This window comes from Myxine glutinosa, chromosome 6, assembly GCF_964187855.1.
Source record: "Myxine glutinosa chromosome 6, kmMyxGlut1.1, whole genome shotgun sequence".
In the NCBI taxonomy this organism is placed as follows: domain Eukaryota; kingdom Metazoa; phylum Chordata; class Myxini; order Myxiniformes; family Myxinidae; genus Myxine; species Myxine glutinosa.
In genome coordinates, this window is record NC_136266.1 from 47653314 (window position 1) to 47674962 (window position 21649).

The following is a 21649-nucleotide window of genomic DNA, read 5'->3' on the forward strand; positions in this document are numbered from 1 at the left end:
AAAATAACAGTGTTACACATGTACATGCAATAAACAAGTTATGAAAAATATTTTAAGGTTACTTATTGACTGCTTATGACTGACTGCTTATGACTGTCTGCTTTAAGGTTACTTAAGTCCCTGGTGTTGGGCTAGCAGATAGGGTGCCAGCTTAGGATCCAAGGATCCTGGGTTCGAATCCAGGTCAATCGCTGAATTAACGCCAGGGGGGTTGACTCAGCCTGTCATCCTTCAGAGGTCGGCAAATTGAGTACCAGTACACAGGTAATTCCCTGTTTATCGTAAAAAGGCGACAAACAGGGTTGGCGGCAGGAAGGGCATCCGGCCGTAAAACATTGCTTCAAAAAGGGGACCAAAAAAACAACAACAACCACGGTCCCCGAAAAGGCCAACCCCCGCTTTGCGGGGAAAAATGGCCTCTAAACGGTGGTTTTATTGACTGCCCCTCGTGTGTGTGTGTGTGTATATATATATATATATATATATATATATATATATATATATATACATATATATATACATATATATATATATATATATATACAGACTTGGCATTTAATATGGAATATTTTTTTTGTGGGGGTGAACTTACTTTTCAAGTTGTCTTAGAACCAAAAGTTCATTGGAATTATGTTGAAATTATTCTAGCTTTTGTTAATGTGACCTTTAAAAGAAACAAGAAACACATTTGGTATTTCTTAACAAATAAATTGATCCTTGAAAGTGATGTAAACTGATATCGAACTCAATTCATGGACAGTACTGTGTTAAACTTCTGTACGTTTTCCAGAAGTATCTCTTTATTTTGCACATTAGCCAAATTTTTTTTTAACAAAAACAAAAGTTATATTATGACTGGGATTACGGACAGTAAAATGACTGTTCAGTACTTCGTGTAACCCCCACGAGCATTCAGCAGAGCACGTACACGTTGAGGCATGCTGTTCACGAGATTTGCCAAGGTTTGGACAGGAATCGCTTGCCATGCAGTGACAATAGCCTGCTGCAATTCACGCACAGAGGTCGGCTGCTGGTCCAAGTGGTCGATTTGACGTGTTAATTCTGCCCACAAGTTCTCTATCGGATTCATATCCGGGGAAATGGCAGGCCACTCCATATGCTCTACACCATGGTCAGCCAGAAACTGTTGGATCATGCGAGCACGATGAGGCCGTGCATTATCATCTTGGATGACAAAGTTTCCTCGAAAGGCTGCACGAGCAAATGGAAGCAATGTTTCTTCCAGAATGGCCCTGTACTTGAACTGGTTCAGGTTTCCATTCAGAACAACCATGTCAGTTTTTCCCCCTGCATGAAAAGCAGCCCAAACGGTCACCCCACCACCTCCAGCTTGGACTCTTGGCACTATACAATCTTTGTTGTAGGCTTCATGCACTTGTCTGCGCACTCGGACGCGGCCATCTTGACGATAGACCAGAAATATAGACTCGTCACTGAAGATCACGTGATTCCAGTGTCCTGGCTGCCATTGACGGTGCTCTCTGGCCCACTGCAATCGGCACTGGCGGTGTTGTCTGGTCAGACGTGGCTTTCTCAGGGGATGCCTGGCACGATAGCCTGCTTGAACCAGTCGTTGGTTGACTAGCCTTCTGGATACAGGCACATTTGTCAGTTGCTGCCACTCAGCCCTAAGCCGATTAGCTTACTTGGTACGGCCATTGCGGACTAACCGGTGCAGGTGGCGATCATCCCTCCTTGTGGTTCTGCGGGGACGTCCTGGCCTCGGTATTGGAGTAGGGACACTTCTCTGAGCATTTCGTTTCAGGATCTTCGACACCTGACCTTGAGTGATGCCATACTGCCGAGCAATAGCACGCTGTTTCATGCCGTAATTTCGTAAAGCCACCAGTCCATGACAAACAGCATTGTCGAGTTGACGGACCATCTCCAGAGGAAGCGGCAATAACTTTTGGAGACGTGCAGCAGTTGTTTTCCACTAATACAGAACGCAACAACCCTTGTATACCCGACTGTGAAGCCAATCATCAAATGCACCTGTCCGTACATTTTGCCACGCCACCTGTGATATAATCCTATTGTTGACTTCTTGCTGCGACAGACAATCAGTGACATGGTTCTTTTAACAAATAAATCACCAAAGTGTAAAAGAAACTCACCAGATTGATATACTGAGTGAAGAAAGTAAACCCAAGTCAAGGAAAAAAAAAAATTCCATATTAAATGCCAAGTCTGTGTGTGTGTGTATGTATATATATATATATATATATATATATATATATATATATATATATATATATATATATATATATATATACATATATATATATATATATATATATATATATATATATATATATATGTATATATATATATATATATATACACAAACATATACAGTATATATATATATATAAAATACATATATATAAATATAAAAAATACATATATATAAATATAAAAAATACATATATATAAATATAAAAAATACAGATATATAAATATAAAAAATACATATATATAAATATAAAAAATACATATATATATATATATACTGTATATATAAAAAATACATATATATAAATATAATACACTGAAATGTCCAATATAAATATATAATATATAATATATAATATAATATAATATATAATATATAATATATAATATATAATATTATATTTTATATATATATATATATATATATATATATATATACAGTCACATGAAAAAGTAAGTACACCCCATGTAAAGTTTTTACTTTTTCAACATATTTCAACATACAGCTATTTGATCTTCATTTCAACAATATTGTTAGATAAAGGTGATATAATATAACAAATATCATGAAACATTTACATTTTGTAGTCCATTGTATAATTTAAATAAACATAAATGCAAATTTCGCATGTGGAAAAAGTAAGTACACCCCTACATTTATCACTACTTCAAATACCTAAAATTAGAATCAGGTGCACCAGCTCAGGTGCAAATGATTAAAACATCATAAGAGAGGATCTTGGAGGAACCTGTCTTATTTAAACCTCAGACATTTAGTTTGGTTTGCTCTTTGTTGTTGAAGTGTGCGGCATCACCATGCCTAGATCAAAAGAGCTCTCTGAGGCCTTCAGAAAGAAGGTTATAGATGCCTATGAGTCCGGGAAGGGATTTAAAAAGATCTCCAAACAATTTGAAATCAATCATTCGACTGTCCGGAAGATCATCTACAAGTGGAGAAGATTCCAAACAACTGCCAACTTGTTCAGGCCAGGCCGCCCCAGCATGTTCAGCCCGAGAGCAGACTGCAAGATGCTGAAAGAAGTCTCTAAGATCCCCAGAATTTTTATCACGGGACCGACAGGTAGCTCTTGCCACTGTTGATGTCAAAGTGCACGAGTCTACCATTAGAAAGAGGCTGCACAAATTTGATCTACATGGGAGGTGTGCCAGGAGGGAAAACGTTGCTGTCCAGAAAGAACATCAGGGCAAGACTAAAGTTTGCCAATGAACACGTAGGCAAAGACCAGCACATCTGGAACAATGTGCTCTGGATAGATGAGTCAAAGGTAGAGCTATTTGGCCACAGTACCAGAAGACATGTTTGGCGAAAACCAAAGACAGCATTTGACAACAAGAACCTGATACCAACTGTAAAGCATGGTGGTGGAAATATTATGGTTTGGGGCAGCTTTGCTGCATCAGGGTCTGGGCAGCTCACCATCATATAATCCACTATGAATTCTTCATTGTAACAGAGGGTGCTTGAGGATAATGTGAGGCCATCTATCGGAAAGTTGAAGCTCAACCGAAGGTGAACCTTGCAACATGACAATGACCCTAAACATACCAGTAAACCAACCAAGGAATGGCTGAAAAGAAAGAAATGGAGGGTTCTGGAATGGCCAAGTCAAAGCCCGGATCTAAATCCCATCGAGATGTTTTTTTTTTTTTGTTTGTTTTTTGTATACTGAATCGAGGCTCGTGAAAGAGCTAACATTTACTTCACAAACAAATCGACCAGACAAACAAAATACACAAAAAGAGGGAGCGGAAGACAAGATGGGGAGAAACGGGGAAGCACACAAACACAACATCCGAGAGCAGGGAGATGTGTGGAAGGGAGAGGGCCCGGGGGGAGGAGGCATGGGAAGTGGGGGGGGGGGGGGGGGGAAGAAGTATAAAGCACAAGGACACCAAGGACTTCCAGGACAGAAGTTGGTATTTCAAAAAGGGGAATTGGGGTGAAATTAGCGGGGGTAGAAAAGATCAAGGTTTTGGATGGGGGAAGATAAGAGATGGTGGTGAACAGCTGTTTTAAAGACTTGGAGGGTGGAGTGGGATTGAAGAGAGTGAGGAGTTTGTTCCAGAGGCGGGAGAAAAGAGGAATGAAGGAGTGAAGGTGAGCAGAGAGTCTTGATTTTGGCAGTTTAACCAAAAGAGGGTTGCAGGCAGATCTTGTGCGACCTGTAGGAATATTTGCGGGACAGAGCCCAGAGAGAGCTGGGGGGGCAAGGCCAGAGAGGAGTCGGTAGAAGACGGAAAGACCACCAACCTGCCTGCGGTGAGTGAGTGAGAGGCCCCTCAAAGGCCCCATGTTGGGGGGATTTGAAACGAGCTGTGCATGCAAGAAACCCCTCAAACATCGCACAGCTGAAAGAATTCTGCATGGAGGAGTGGGCAAAAATTTCTCCCAGTCGATGTCAGAGACTGGTAGACAGTTATAAGAAACGCCTACTTGAGGTTGTTTCTGCCAAAGGGGGCAATACCACCTATTCGAGCCAAGGGTGTACTTACTTTTTCCACATGCGAAATTTGCATTTATGTTTATTTAAATTATACAATGGACTACAAAATGTAAATGTTTCATGATATTTGTTGTATTATATCACCTTGATCGATCAATATTGTTGAAATAAAGATCAAATAGCTGTATGTTGAAATATGTTGAAAAAGTTAAAACTTTACATGGGGTGTACTTACTTTTTCACGTGACTGTATATATACAGGGTGATTCACATACGATGTACTATTTTGTTTTTGAATAACTCTGTGTTGCGTGAACCGATTTACTTGTAATTTGCAGCACTTATAGACAAATGTTCCCCATTTATTTTGTGAAAATTTCATAAAAAATAATTGATACAAATTTAGTTATTGGTCTCGATATGGCGGCCGTCATTTTGATGATGGGAAACAGCCTGACCTCTTGCCATGACATGACATGTCGATTAACATGTGGATTAAATTGCCCTTAAACGTTGATAATTATGGAACCGGTCTTAGAGTCAGCTTTAGACTTTTTAGCAGCATAATGTAAAGAAAAAATCAGCAAGAATGGCAAGTTACAACAGTCAGGAGCGCGCAAAAGCTGCAACCTGGTATGAGGCCACAAAAAGCTTAATCAAAGCGAAACGACGTCTTCGAACAGAGTTTGGTCGAAGCTGGGTGCTGCCAAGCAATGCATCAATTCTGCGATGGCACACAAGTCTGATGGAAAGGGGCGATGTTCATGATTCCTTCTGGGAGATCACTGATGAAATGCGGCAGAAAACCATGCTCGAATACAAGCAGAGACTGTACCGAGTGATCGAAAATGACGGCCGCCATATCGAGACCCACAACTAAATTTGAATCAATTATTTTTTAATGAAATTTTCACATAATAAATGGGAAACATTTGTCTATAAGTGCTGCAAATTAAAAGTAAATCGGTTCACGCAACACAGAGTTATTCAAAAACAAAATAGTACGACGTATGTGATTCACCCTGTATATATATATATATATATATATATATATATATGCAAAGATTTGCGGTTGGGAGTATATCCAAATGACTCCATGGTAAGAGATCTCCAACCTTTAATTGAACAAACAATGACTGAACGTTTCGATTCACAACATGTGACAAAGCCACATGCCTCCGTTAATCTTCCTCAAGAGTGATAAAATCATCTCAACATCCCCTTATATGCAAAGTGGGTGAGGTATATGCAAAGTGGGGTGGGCAAAGCTGGACAGCCAATTAAACCGTATCACACCGCTCTCGTGAACGGAAACGTTACTGACCAAATTCAAAAATCAACCGCATATTAACGGTTCAAAATAATCCTGTAAGCAATGCTGGATTATAACTCAAGTGTTTAGAAAATCAGGAACAATTATTACATTTAATTAAAAGTTAAACTTGGAAACAATTAAATTGTAAATTAAATTAAAACCGTAAATATATTAAAGCAAAAATTTTTAAGATAAAATAAAATTGCCATAATATCAAGATCATCACATGTGGCCCTATGCGGTAAAGGGGAATGCGGGACGGGGGGGTGTCATAGGGGGGGGATAAAATGGGGGGGGGGGGGGACCAGAGGGGGGTTGGAAGCGGGGGGGGGGGGTTGGGAGAGGGGTGGTTTGGAGGGAGGGGGGAGGGGGCAAATTATCCGAATAAAAACCTTGTGTGACATATTATGTGGACTCGTTGTTCAAAGTACAGAATGCCTGCTTCGTTTACACAAGAGTGGGTCAAACGCTACCGGTAAGTCAACTACCTCTTCTGTGATCGAGGTAACAGTTTCTTCTGTGTGCCAAGCCTCCAAAACACGTCTTCTGTTTCTGTTGGGTGTGGAACCCAAAATATTAACCCTATCCCATAAAGGTGTGTTTACCCTATCCCAAAACACAATTCCTTAAGGCCGTGTTTGGCAATAGCAGATCTGCTGGGATAATTACATTCAAATGCTTTTTGGTGTTCAGCAATACGTTGACCTAACGTCCTCCCGGTTTCACCCACATACTCAGCTCCACAACCACAGGGCACTACGTATACCACCCCTGACCTATCCTTCCTCGGAAGCTTGTCCTTGACCCTCATAAGGGCTTCACACTTCGCTTCACCCTCACCCTTCGCCAAGCCCTTATGAGGGTCAAGGACAAGCTTCCGAGGAAGGATAGGTCAGGGGTGGTATAGGTAGTGCCCTGTGGTTGTGGAGCTGAGTATGTGGGTGAAACCGGGAGGACCTTAGGTCAACGTATTGCTGAACACCAAAAAGCATTTGAATGTAATTATCCCAGCAGATCTGCTATTGCCAAACACGGCCTTAAGGAAGGCCACACACCTTTATGGGATAAGGTTAATATTTTGGGTTTCACACCCAACAGAAACAGAAGACGTGTTTTGGAGGCTTGGCACACAGAAGAAACTGTTACCTCGATCACACAAGAGGTAGTTGACTTACCGGTAGCGTTTGACCCACTCTTGTGTGAACGAAGCAGGCATTCCGTACTTTGAACAACGAGTCCACATAATATGTCACACAAGGTTTTTATTCGGATAATTTGCCCCCTCCCCCAAACCACCCCTCTCCCAAACCCCTCCCCCCCGCTTCCAACCCCCCTCCGGTTCCCCCCCCATTTTATCCCCCCCCTATAATCCCCCCCCCCCATCCCGCATTCCCCTTTACCGCATAGGGCCACATGTGATGATCTTGATATTATGGCAATTTTATTTTATCTTAAAAATTTTTGCTTTAATATATTTACAGTTTTAATTTAATTTACAATTTAATTGTTTGCAAGTTTAACTTTTAATTAAATGTTAAAGCGCGGCGTTACGCGCGCTGCTTGCGAGCAAGGAGGAAGCGGACAAGCGGTAACTTATAAGCGTCTTTATTTCAGGAGCTCACTGTAACACTGGCGCGCTCCGGGCTGCGCGCCCGGTGTATATCATGAGGCCACGCCTACCCCTCGGGCGTGGCCACCGCCCACTTGGTGCGCGGAATGATGTCACCACGCCAGTGGGCTTTTGTGTCCAAAACACGCGCCCCCCCAGAATTCCCGCGCACCTGGAGGGCCAGTTTGCGGGGCCGACGAATGACCCGGCCGAAGCACCCCCTGGCGATCGGCAGCGTCCGGGGTGCAGGGATGCCAGGTGGGATGCCCCTGGCTGCCCCTGGGATGGGTGCAGGACCGGGGGGCGGCGTGGCGGCGGGGCTGGGCGGTGCCGGGGGTCCGCCCGCAGGGGAAAATCGATTATGGTGGCGCCGAACCGGCACTTTGCGGGGTTCACAATCAGGCCATGCTGGCCCAGGCGTTCGAAGAGCGTGCGGAGGTGGCGTAGGTGCTCTTCGCGGGACGCGCTGGCGACGAGGATATCGTCCAGGTAGACGTAGACAAAATCCAAGTCACGCAGGACGCTGTCCATCAGTCGCTGGAATGCCTGAGCCGCATTCTTCAGACCGAAGGGCATGCGCAGGAACTCGAAGAGTCCGAATGGCGTGATGACCGCCGTCTTCAGGACGTCCTCCGGCCTGACGGGGACCTGATGGTAGCTGCGTATGAGGTCCACCTTCGAGAAGAAGGACATGCCCGCCAAACGGGTGGAAAAGTCCTGAATGTGGGGGACGGGGTAGCGGTCGGGAGTCGTGGCGTCATTGAGACGGCGATAGTCCCCGCACGGTCGCCATCCCCCGCCGGGCTTCGGCATGATGTGCAGCGGCGACGCCCAAGCGCTCTCTGAGCGCCGAACGATGCCGAGTCGCTCCAGGGTAGCGAACACCGCTTTTGCCACCGCCAGCTTCGTCGGCTCGAGGCGGCGTGCCCGGGCGTAGACCGGTGGCCCGACGGTGGGGATGTGATGGGCCACCCCGTGCTTGACGGCCCCCGCCGAGAAGGTGGGCCGCGTGAGGGCCGGGAAGCCGGCGAGGAGGCGGGTGAATGCGTCCGCTGCCGGAAGCGTACAGACCAACGTGGCCGGAACCGAACCGTTCGGCAAGCCGCTTGGCAAGCCGCTCGTTGAGCTGGGCAACGTACAAGCGAGCGAGCTGAACGTCTCGGCCTGGGCAAGACGTCTGCGCTTGACGTCGACCAGGAGCCCATTAGCGCACAGGAAGTCCGCGCCAAGCAGTGCCATGGGCACGTCGGCGGTGACAAACGTCCATCGGAAAACCTGCCCTCCGAACCGCAGAGAGAGGCAGCGTTTTCCGTACGTACGGATGGGCGTCCCGTTCGCGGCAAGCAGCGCGGGGCCCCCACCCGCGGCGTGCTTGTCTGACGTGCCGGCGGGAACGACACTCACCTGCGCTCCCGTGTCGCACAGGTAACGGCGCCCGGAGAAGGTGTCCGTTATGAACAGCAGGCTGCTCGAACGGCCGGCGCTCATCGCCACTATTGAGCGCCGGCCCAGGCGTTTCCCGACCTGTTGAAGGAGCATGGCGGATGACACTGCCGAGCTTCGTGGCCGAACTTGGCGTGGAACCAGCACCAGGTGGTGGAGCTGGAGGAGCGCTGCTGGCTCCGCCAGGCCGGTGGAGTTGGCAGGTTTCCCCGCGGTGGCGGTTTTCGCCGCGGCGGTGGGCGGGGCGTGGCGGCGGTCACGAGGTGCGTATCAGCATGCTGCGTATGCTGTATAAGCTGATGCTGTGGATCAGCAGCATCAGCAGCAGCATCAGCAGCATCAGCCACGAGGGCCGTGACGGCCACGCCGACTCTCGCCCGCGTGTCCGAAGCGGCGAAGTACTTGTCCGCCTCGGCTGCCAATGCTCGGGGTTCCGTTAGCCCGGTCCCGGCCAACGCGAGGCGAACCTGCGCTGGAAGTTGGCGACGGAAAAGCGCCCGGAATAGAGAACCGGGGGCTTCGTCGCCCAACAGTGACAGCATATGGTCCATTCGGACCGACGGGCGCGTGTCACCGAGCTCGGGGAGATCCAGGAGGCGGTCGGCCCGTGCGTCGTCCGTGAGGCCGAACGTGGCTAGGAGTAGCCGCTTGAGTGCCTCGTACTTGTGGCCGTCCGGTGGGTGGCGAAGGACGGACACAACTCGAGCGGCCGTGCCGGGCCCGAGGGAGGCGACGACGTGGCAATAGCGCGTGTCATCGCCGGTGAGGCGCCGAAGCTGAAATTGGGCTTCGGCCTGGACGAACCAGACTTCGGCCTGAGCCTCCCAAAATTCGGGAAGTTTGATGAAGTTGGCCATGGCAATGGCGTCGCGTGTGGAAGGATCGCTCCGGCAGATCCAACGTCAAGGGGGTCACCAGTAAAGCGCGGCGTTACGCACGCTGCTTGCGAGCAAGGAGGAAGCGGACAAGCGGTAACTTATAAGCGTCTTTATTTCAGGAGCTCACTGTAACACTGGCGCGCTCCGGGCTGCGCGCCCGGTGTATATCATGAGGCCACGCCTACCCCTCGGGCGTGGCCACCGCCCACTTGGTGCGCGGAATGATGTCACCACGCCAGTGGGCTTTTGTGTCCGCCACAATGTAATGATTGTTCCTGATTTTCTAAACACTTGAGTTATAATCCAGCATTGCTTACAGGATTATTTTGAACCGTTAATATGCGGTTGATTTTTGAATTTGGTCAGTAACGTTCTCAGTTCACGAGAGCGGTGTGATACGGTTTAATTGGCTGTCCAGCTTTGCCCACCCCACTTTGCATATACCCCGCCCACTTTGCATATAAGGGGATGTTGAGATGATTTTATCACTCCTGAGGAAGATTAACGGAGGCGTGTGGCTTTGTCACATGTTGTTAATCGAAACGTTGAGTCATTGTTTGTTCAATTAAAGGTTGGAGATCTTACCATGGAGATATATATATATATATATATATATATATATATATGTATATATATATATATATATATATATATATATATATATATATGTATATACAGTATATATATATATATACAGTATATATATATATATATATATATATATATATATATATATATATATATATATATATATATATATATATATATATATATATATATATATATATATATATATATATATATACATATATATATATATATATATACATATATATATATATAAACATATATATATATACATATATATATATACATATATATACATACATATATATACATATATATATATACACATATATATATACATATATATACATACATATATATACATATATATATATACACATACACACATACATATATATACATATATATATATACACATACACATATATATATATATATATATATATATATATATATATATATATATATATATATATATATATATATATAAAATATCCAATTCAGAAGAGATAGAACATGAGGTGCAATCAAATTGTAATATACCTGCTGTTGTTCCAACAAATCCATAACAACAAGGAGGCCACAATGCTCCTGCAAGAAAGCAGCTAAGGAGAGGACAAGGTGAGAGTACTCTTTGTGATCATGAGAGTACAACAGTAGTACCTGCTTCCTGCATGCTACACACATGCACACAAACACAAGCGCCCGACCATTAGTTAAGTAAACATCTTTATTATAATAGAGCAAACGTATATCGTTATTTATGTCGTTATGTCATCATGTTTATATGCGATGAAAACGTCATTCTTCTTCAAATAAAATTACCACCCTCTTAATTAACCCTCTTAATTGCGTTAAGACTGCTGAGATCCTCAGACCTTTGACGACCCTTTAATTCCCCCAAGACCCTTCAGACCACCGAGACCCCCGAAGACCCAAAACACCCCGAAGACCCAAAACACCCCGAAGACCCAAAACACCCCATAAACCCAAAACACCCCGAAGACCCAACACACCCCGAAGACCCAACACACCCCGAAGACCCAACACACCCCGAAGACCCAACACCCCCCGAAGACCCAACACACCGCGAAGACCCAAAACACCCTGAAGACCCCCAAAGACCCTTTAGACCCAAAAGACCCTTAAATATCACAAAGAACCAAAACACCCCAAAGACTTAAAGACCCAGAGGAAACAAAAGACCCTTAAGACTCAAAAGCCTCTGCAGACACCAAAGACACAAAAGACCCTGAAGACCCAAAACACCTCAAAGACCCAAAATACCCTTAAAGGCCCAGAGGATCCAAAACACCATGAAGACCCAAAAGACACCGAAATGGTCAAAGATGCCTACCCCTCTGAAACGACGTGTGGTGAGGCGCGCGGAGTGTGCCAAGTCACGCTCGTATTTATAATAAAATGCACAAGTTCAAGTCAGTTACATTAAAATATCTCATCAACGTTTTAGAAACAGTTGTAAATCAATTTCATCCGACAATACTTGCTGTTGATGCAACAATTCATTGAATTAAATAATCAACAAATTCTAAAATTCCAATGTAAACACGTCATCGGCAACTTTGATCATCACCTGTTGTAATTGACGATACCACATTCTTAGCCTATTTCACGCAGATTTATCCAAACGCATGCTTACAAGGGATCCAGGCAAAACAAAGGAAAAAAAAAAACAAACACAACAAAGATATTAACCTGGCAAAGCGAAAGAAAAAAAAACACTCCATGAATTCCTCTGATTTTTGAACTCAAATAAAAAGTAGGGCCAAAGCGCAATACATTTATTGGAAAGAAAAATGCAAATGTAGTGCAAAATTACTTACAAACTTCAGGGACTTTATGTAGGTTGGTCAAAGGAAACTTGTCGATATCTGCAAAAATAAATAAATAAAACCACACGTTCCATAAGAATTGTTCAAGGTTAACGCCTAATTTGTCCTCAGTCATTGCAAAAGAATAACATCTGGGTGAAAGTATGTGGAGTGGGACTGGAAACATCTGGCAAATCTGAGAACTTGAATAATAAAATAGAATATTTGGATGTAATGTTATCTCGGGAGGGAATTGCTGTAGTTTGTCACCGAAATGTGGCAGAGGAAAAGTGGCGGAGCACCTGGAAACTAACAAATAGTCTTGATGGTAAGAAGAGATGAATAGAGGATGTTATGTTTATTATGTATACTAGGGCATGCCCGTACGTGGGTGCCCGTTCCTTGCCAAAAAAAAATATAATGTTATGTTTATGAATAGAGATGAACAGAGGATGTATACCCCGGTTTAGAATAGGTACACCGTATCCCTGCGTGTTTTAGGAGGCGACTAAAAGGGTTGGCATCAGGAAGGGTATCCGGCCATAAAACATTGCCTCAAAAAGGGAACCATGACAATTACAATTATTACATATGGGGAAGGTACAGCCCGAAGTACCCCATGGGGGTCCGCATCCCCCTCTCGTCAAAAATCAAGGTGGGGAACCTGGTCGAAGCAAGGGTGGAAATCACTCCATTTATGACGACGAAACGTCTGATGCCCGACGTGGAGATCGGTTTCTGAGGTTTGGGACATAGAATGTAGGGAGAATGACAGGGAGATCAGGAGAAGTGGTGGAAGTATTGGTCAGAAGAAGAGTGGACATATGTTGTGTGCAGGAGACGAGATGGAAGGGAAGTGGTGTGAGAATGGTGAAGGGTAGGCAGGGACAGAAATACAAGTTTGTGTGGCAAGGTGTTGGTGTCCTGTTTTCTGAGGAGTTTGTAGACATTGTGGTGAGTGTGACAAGAGTGAGTGAAAGGTTGATGATGGTGAAAATGATGATTGGAAAGCTCTTGGTGAATGTCATCTCGGGATATGCTCCGCAGGTCGGCTGGGGCGATGAATAGAAGGACAAGTTCTGGTGTGCAATAGAGAAGCTGATGGAAAACGTGAAAGATGAGGAAGTTGTTGTGGTAGGAGGAGACCTACATGGACATGTGCGAAGGAGTACAGATGGTTTTGAGGGAGTTCATGGGGGTTACGGATATGGTGTGAGGAATGGAGAAGGTGAAAGGATTTTGGAGTTTGCTGATGGAGCTGGTTTGTTAATTTGTAATACTGTACTCAGTTCCAGAAAGCGGATAATAAGCTTGTTACATACACGTCAGGTGGGTCTACGACAACCGTTGACTACCTGATGGTGCGTAGGCGAGATAGGGGGCACCTCCGGGACACAAAGGTGATCCCGGGGGAGGAGGCTGTTTCGCAGCACCACTTGGTTGTCTGCGACATAGGGTGAAAGGTGCGAGGATAGCTCGGTGGGTGAAGTACCAACCGAGAATGAAGGTGTGAAGGTTGAAAGATGTGACAGTAAGGGAGGCATTAGAAGAGAGGCTGAGTAGGGTAGAGGATGATGTGGTTGAGCTTGAAAGTGGTTGGACGTTAATGAAAGATAGTCTGTTGGGAGCCGTGGTGAGATATGTGGAGACACTCGGAAACATGGTGGTGGGATGATGAAGTTGGAAAGAGGATTGACGAGAAGAGGAAGAAGTTCAAGGAGTGGCAGAAGGTGAAGGGTACGGGGGCAGAAGAGGCAGAGCATGAAAGTTATAAGGCAGCCAAGAAGGCTGCAAAGAAAGAGGTAGCAAAGGCGCAGGAGGCATGTTGGAAAATGTTCGAAGAACGCTTGGATTCGGAAGAGGGTCAGAGAGCGGTATTCAGGATTGCAAAGCAGATAGCGAAAGAGAGGTGCGATGTGATGGGGGTGAGATGCTTGAAAGATGAAGTGGGACAAATCGTTGTGGATGCAGATGGAATTAAAGGAAGATGGAAGAGATATGTGGAAATGCTGTTGAATGCAGAGAATGAATGGGATGGCAACATAGAGAGTAACCCAGTTTTAGGACCGGCAGAGAAGATAACTGAGAAGGAAGTTGAGGAAGCGATAAAAGCAATGAAGAGTAGAAAAGCGGGAGGGACGGCGGGAGTTGTGGGAGATATGTTGAAGGCAGCGGGAAGTTGGGGTGTGAAGAGAATGACAGATATCTGTAATCTGGTGGTCAAAGAAGGCCGCATTCCAGTTGACTGGGAACTGAGTACGCTCGTCCCTCTATACAAGGGGAAAGGTGACCCTCTGGACTGTGGCTCGTCTTGAGTGACCCTCTGGAAAAAAGTGTGGAGTTGTGACTAAGCTTGGGGGATGAGTTGGTTTGGTGACAAGAACAAGCCTTGAAACGATGGAACCATCCCCTGCTTGCAATGAATGAGGTCGCACTGCTTGTACCATCATCGCCCGGCGCATCACTCATGCTGGCACCACCAGCGCCAACGCCAGACAGATGATCGTAAATTTGTTTGGCCTTTTCGTGAATGAGAGGTCTACTCAAAGGCATATTCTTCTGCGTGTTGTCCTCAATCCATATGCTGAGAGCCTTCTCCATCCTTTCTATGCGGACATTCCGGACATTGGTGAACACCTTCGTACTCGATACAGCGCTCGCTGAAATACTCTCACAAATCGCCTTCTCGTTCTTTCGTATGTAGCGAACGGTGGATTCGTTGACATCATAATGCCTGCCCACAGAGAATGCAGTCTCTCCTCTCGAAAGCCGGTCGAGCAGTTCCACTTTCTGGCTCGACTCATCACTCTCTTCTGCCTCTTGATAGTCGACATCTCCAGCACTGGTCTTGCGCTTGGTAGCCATGATTGAACGATGAGCAGAGAGAGGCAAAACCACAGGTCAAAGCAAAGGGACGAGAATAATGATCGAGATCGAGGACACAGTCTATATATGTAGGAATGCGAGCATTGTGGGTAGCTGCGGGAGGGGTGAATACCCTGGACATTTTTCGTGGGTGATGTTATCGGATGATGCCGTATTGAGCCTATCTGCTAATTTCAATAATAGATTTAATGAAGCGTTTGCATTCCATAACTCGCGTAGTTTGACATGTTTTCATAGCTGAAGGAACATCCCCCAAAGTGTTTTCATTGTGTAAGAGCTCTGATGATGCTTTACCATAAATTGCAAACTGTAATCGATTTAATGAAGCATTTGCATTCTATAATTTGTGGGGTTGACTTGTTGACACATCTGGTGGGATATCCCGTGAAGCTCGCTTATAGTGCGGCTAAAATTCGCAGCCGCAAAAGCCATGAAAACGCAAAGCACACAGCAGTGAATGTATAAGCAGGTCATGCTCGTGGCTCGTAGACGTATTTTTGCGTGTGTCCAGCTGCTTTATGCATGGCTGGTGAAAAATGTGTTTTATAAATGCCGTATGTCAAGCTAACAGCTCATGAAAAAAAATTTTGCGCCCCTGAAAAACCGCGAATCCCAGAACACGACCACGTATAGAAAAAGAAACCGCGGATTTGCAGGACACTTTTCCGTGAATAGAGAAACAGGTCACATTTTATCACCCGCAAGTACACGGAATCCGCGAATAGTGGGGTCCGACTGTATCATACGTAAACAGCTGGTCTGAAAATGTGCAAGGTAACCTTGAACTCCCCTCGTAATAACCATCATCACGAAAAGAAAATATGTAAAACTGAAAAGTAATTCCTTGGCTCTTTGTTTCTATTTAATTGCGATTGTTGTTTGAGAGAATATCTGGGAATATCTTTCTACCCCTGTTAATACACCCCAAATCCACCTCCTTCAATCTCAGACTTCATTCCTGAAATTCCTAGTAGTGTCAATTTGTTTGATACCATACTGTGTACCCACCCCCCACCCCCCCCCCTCCAACCCCCATCCCCAGCCCTCTGCCTTCCACAGATCTCCCAATGTCCCTGTTTCCTACTGTTGTTGTGCTTGTGTGCTTCCCTTTCTCTCCCAATCTTGTCTCCAGCTCCCTTTATTATGTTTTATGTGTCCGTTTATGTTTTTTGTATTGAATGTTAGCTCCAACACGAGCCTCGATCTTGTATACAAAAAAAAAAAAAAAATGAAGAACATGATAGCAAATGTTTGCTATCTTGCTTTGCTTGCTTGGGGATTTTTTCCTTCAAGCAAGAAAACAAATGTTTTAAATAATGAGAAAAGTCAACCCTTTTCTGCCATCGTACCAGTTCACAGGCTTATTCTTTGAAAATATACGAAGGAGTTTAGCACATACACCTGACTCAACATACCCTCTGAAGAACGTCGTATTATGGATATACAGTGTATATATAATATATACAGACTTGGCATTTAATATGGAATATTTTTTTTGTGGGGGTGAACTTACTTTTCAAGATGTCTTAGAACCAAAAGTTCATTGGAATTATGTTGAAATTATTCTAGATTTTGTTAATGTGACCTAAGTTAAAAGAAACAAAAACCACATTTGACATTTCGAAACAAATAAATTGATCCTTGAAAGTGATGTAAACTGATATCGAACTCAATTCATGGACAGTACTGTGTTAAACCTCTGTACGTTTTCCAGAAGTATCTCTTTATTTTGCACTTTAGCCAAATTTTTTTTATAACAAAAACAAAAGTTAAATTACGACTGGGATTACTGACAGTAAAATTACAGTTCAGTACTTCGTGTAACTCCCACGAGCATTCAGGAGAGCACGTACACGTTGAGGCATGCTGTTCACGAGATTTGCCAAGGTTTGGACAGGAATCGCTTGCCATGCAGTGACAACAGCCTGCTGCAATTCACGCACAGAGGTCGGCTGCTGGTCCAAGTGGTCGATTTGACGCGCTAATTCTGCCCACAAGTTCTCTATCGGATTCATATCCGGGGACATGGCAGGCCACTCCATATGCTCCACACCACGGTCAGCAAGAAAGTGTTGGATCATGCGAGCACGATGAGGCCGTGCATTGTCATCTTGGAAGACAAAGTTTCCTCGAAAGGCTGCATGAGCAAATGGAAGCAATGTTTCTTCCAGAATGGCCCTGTGCTTGAACTGGTTCAGGTTTCCATTCAGAACAACCAGGTCAGTTTTGCCCCCTGCATGAAAAGCAGCCCAAACGGTCACCCCACCACCTCCAGCTTACACTCTTGGCACTATACAATATTTGTTGTCGGCTTCATGCACTTGTCTGCACACTCGGACGCGACCATCTTGACGATAGACCAGAAATCTAGACTCGTCACTGAAGATCACGTGATTCCAGTGTCCTGGCTGCCATTGACGGTGCTCTCTGGCCCACTGCAATCGGCGCTAGCAGTGTTGTCTGGTCAGGCGTGGCTTTCTCAGGGGACGCCTGGCACTATAGCCTGCTTGAACCAGTCGTTGGTTGACTAGCCTTCTGGATACAGGCACATTTGTCAGTTGCTGCCACTCAGCCCTAAGCCGATTAGCTGACTTGGTATGGCCATTGCGGACTAACCGGTGCAGCTGGCGAACATCCCTCCTTGAGGTTCTGCGGGGACGTCCTGACCTCGGTATTGGAGTAGGGACACCCCTCTGAGCATTTCGTTTCAGGATCTTTGACACCTGACCTTGAGTGATGCCATACTGCCGAGCAAAAGCACGCTGTTTCATGCCGTAATTTCGGAAAGCCACCACTCCATGACAAACAGCATTGTCGAGTTGACGGACCATCTCCACAGGAAGCGGCAATACCTTTTGGAGACGTGCAGCAGTTGTTTTCCACTAATACAGAACGCAACAACCCTTGTATACCCGACTGTGAAGCCAATCATCAAATACACCTGTCCGTACATTTTGCCACACCACCTGTGATATAATCCTGTTGTTGACTTCTTGCTGCGACAGACAATCAGTGACATGGTTCTTTTAACAAATAAATCACCAAAGTGTAAAATAAACTCACTAGATTGATATACTGAGTTAAGAAAGTAAACCGAAGTCAAGAAAAAAAGAAATATTCCATATTAAATGCCAAGTCTGTATATATATATATATATATATATATATATATATATATATATATATATATAGCGTAAGGACTCGACTTGGTTATCCCTTTTACGCCGCACCCAGTGACCCAATGCCCACAGCACTAATGGATTTACGATCTACAAACCGCGCACTTTGTTTATCACGTACAGCCATACTCGAATAATCGGAATTAGCCGACGTTGGGGCCCAAAAGCATCCGATTAACTGCCGATACGACGCCATCTTATGACGCCATCGTATTGGCGTCTGCTGGGCGAAGGCGAAGCAAGCCGTCCGCTGATTGGACAGGCGAAGGCGAAAGCAAGCCGTCCACCGAGTGGACAATCCAGAGCATGCATTTGTGCCGGTGTCGGCGATCGTTGTTCATATACGCACTCTTCATTCTCATCTTTCTTCCTAACTCTTACTCGGACAAGCAAATCCCCGATGCCATCCATAATGGTACACTCTATCCATACACCACATCCTCCCTTCCGTGGATGTTCCACGCGCCATCGTATTGGCGTCGGCTGGGTGAAGGCGAAGCAAGCCGTCCGCTGATTTGACAGGCGAAGGCGAAAGCAAGCCGTCCACTGTGTGGACAATCCAGAGCATGCATTTGGGCCGGTGTCGTCGATCGCGGTGTACTATACCACATCCTCCCTTCCGTGGATGTTCCACGGGTTTCGGCTCATATATATATATATATATACACAGTATATACACAGTGTGTATATATATATATATATATATATATATATATATATATATATATATATATATATATATATATATATCTATATATATCTATATATATATATATATATATATATATATCTATATATATATATATATATATCTATATATCTATATCTATATATATATATATCTATATATCTATATATATATATATATATATATATATATATATATATATATATATATATATATATATATATATATATATATACATATATACGTATATATATATATACATATACATATATATATATATATATATATATATATATATATATATATATATATGTGTGTGTGTGTGTGTGTGTGTGTGTGTGTGTGTGTGTGTGTGTGTGCCAGTGTTTTACTAAGCAGAGGACAGGGAGCGAGGAGCTAATCTTTATCAATATAAAGAAGATGAGAAGAGAGGCGAGTTGTGTGCATTAGAAAAATAAATGTAAACAATACCTGCAGGCAAGTGTGTTGAAGCACAGACTTTGTGGAAAAAAGGTTTACTCCAGAAAACTATAATGTGGAGTGGGGATGGAGGTAATGGGGGGGAGGGGAGAGAAGGGTGTTGAGGTTAAAGGCCTGACGTATACAGTATATTCAAAACCATTAAGTACCAAAGTAACCAATCATGACTTCTGGAACCATTTTAGGGTCCCAGCTTGAGACATTAATATCATAATTTATATTTTTTATGTTCTGAAGTTTAAGGAAATGAAATTTCATCCAGGAGACATATTTCATATGCAAAAAAAGATGCAAGGATGTGTATTGAGAAAATAAGAATATTCAGTAAAAGGAAAAGAAAAATGAAGGGCGTTGCATTAAAATTAAGGAAAAGGGAGGAGGTCATGGTAGAATAGGAAGAACATGTTATGTACCATATAGAGAACGGTAGGTTGGGGGAGAGTGAGGGTGGAGGAGCATGGAGGAGGGAGGAGATTCTGACATTCTGTGCACTCAATGTAAAGATAGTCACAAATTGGGCATAATAAAACAAAACTGTACCTGGACAGTTCAAATTGGACTTCTCATGAATTTATACTTTGTGCACAATTACTTCCATTACTGAAATTTCTGAGTCAATTACTGCAAAGACTAGAACATGCAACCACGTCTTCAGCCAAGCAAAATTGTCTACATAAGACAGGCACAATTGCACAATTTGATTCAAATGCGTAAGTTTTCACACATTTTACATCATCAACACAATAATTAGGACCTTTGTTTAACAACAATAACACCAACACAAACAACACCAACACCACTGCATTTTAGCTTTAATCAATAGAATGGATGCTGCTCGTAGGTCTTGTGTTAACGGAAACAACTCTAATATTATATTTATTTTTCAATTCGATTTTACCTTCATATAAAAGTTAAACTTTTACAACTCAACATGTTAGTGCTCTTGTCAAAGTCAGCCCAGCATTATAATTGCATCAAAAATGTTTAAAGCTTTTGATTCCATGATAGATGGAAAACTTACCGTGGATCAAGAGCACGACGAAGGAAATAAACAAAAGTCCAACTGGTATGAGTGATAAATACGCCAAATTCAGGGGATACTCCTTCTTGCAACCTGTACGATAAACCATCAAACAAACATTTTTTTTCCCCCAAACTCGATGAAGCTTCTTCAATCAACCTTTTAATGAAGATGGTGATGCGGAGCAAATTATTCACTCATTAAATTTTTCTGTCTGCAAACGTTTGGAGAAATATCACCAGACTAAACGTGTATACAATCAAGCAATTATTAAAACATATCCAGACTTATTTTATACAATTATTGAGGCTTATGGAAGAGCTGAATGACAGACGGATGAAATTGACACAGCAAGAGAGTGGAGGGAGAAATCCAAAAGCTCACATCCCACAACATATATTGGAAAAATCCCACAACTCAAATGCAATAAATCCCACAACTCAAATCCCATAAATCCCACAACTCAAATCCTATAAGATCCCACAACTCAAATCCCGTAAATCTCAACTCAAATCCCATAAGATCCCACTCCCACAACTCAAATCCCATTATGTCCCACAGCTTAAATCCAATCATATCCCACAGCTCAAAATCCCATATATCCCATGGCTCTAATCCAACAACAACAACAACATGCATTTTAAGGCCATTTTCCCTGCTAGAGCGGGGGTTAGCCCTGCGGTCCCCATGACAATCTTCTCCATTTTGCCCTATTTTCTGCATCTCTCTTTGTTAACCCCCTTGCCCGCATTTCTTCTTCCACCATCTTTAGCCAAGTCTTTCTCGGTCTTCCCCGTCCTCTACTTCCTTCTACATTCATTTCCATCACTCTTCTCAACCAGTCACTTTCATCCTTCCTCAACACATGACCAAACCATCTGAACCTGTTTCTCTTCACAGCATCCATCACAGGCTCTATTCCCATCATCTTTCGCAATTCATCATTTGTCTTCCTCTCTCTCAACAACACACCGCACATCCACCGAACCATTCGCATTTCCACCCTTTCC

At 43.8% G+C, this 21649-nt stretch overlaps 2 protein-coding genes across 4 annotated transcripts in view; one reads left to right on the forward strand and one right to left on the reverse strand.

The window, feature by feature from the left end:
- The window catches only part of LOC144892601 (uncharacterized), a 1198808-nt gene that overhangs the window by 161314 nt on the left and 1015845 nt on the right, over positions 1 to 21649 (forward strand). The window lies entirely within an intron of this gene.
- Positions 1 to 21649, reverse strand: part of LOC137429744 (interleukin-17 receptor A) — a 119628-nt gene that overhangs the window by 35693 nt on the left and 62286 nt on the right. For 2 of the 3 annotated variants that reach the window (XM_068119952.2, XM_068119951.2), the window contains 4 exons: positions 20640 to 20732; positions 19610 to 19666; positions 12399 to 12446; positions 11098 to 11231 (listed from right to left, as the gene is read on the reverse strand). In XM_068119952.2, the coding sequence (XP_067976053.2) occupies positions 11098 to 11231; positions 12399 to 12446; positions 19610 to 19666; positions 20640 to 20732 (332 nt within the window). The remainder of the gene's footprint in view (positions 1 to 11097; positions 11232 to 12398; positions 12447 to 19609; positions 19667 to 20639; positions 20733 to 21649) is intronic. The other variant, XM_078779818.1, reaches the window with a different exon arrangement.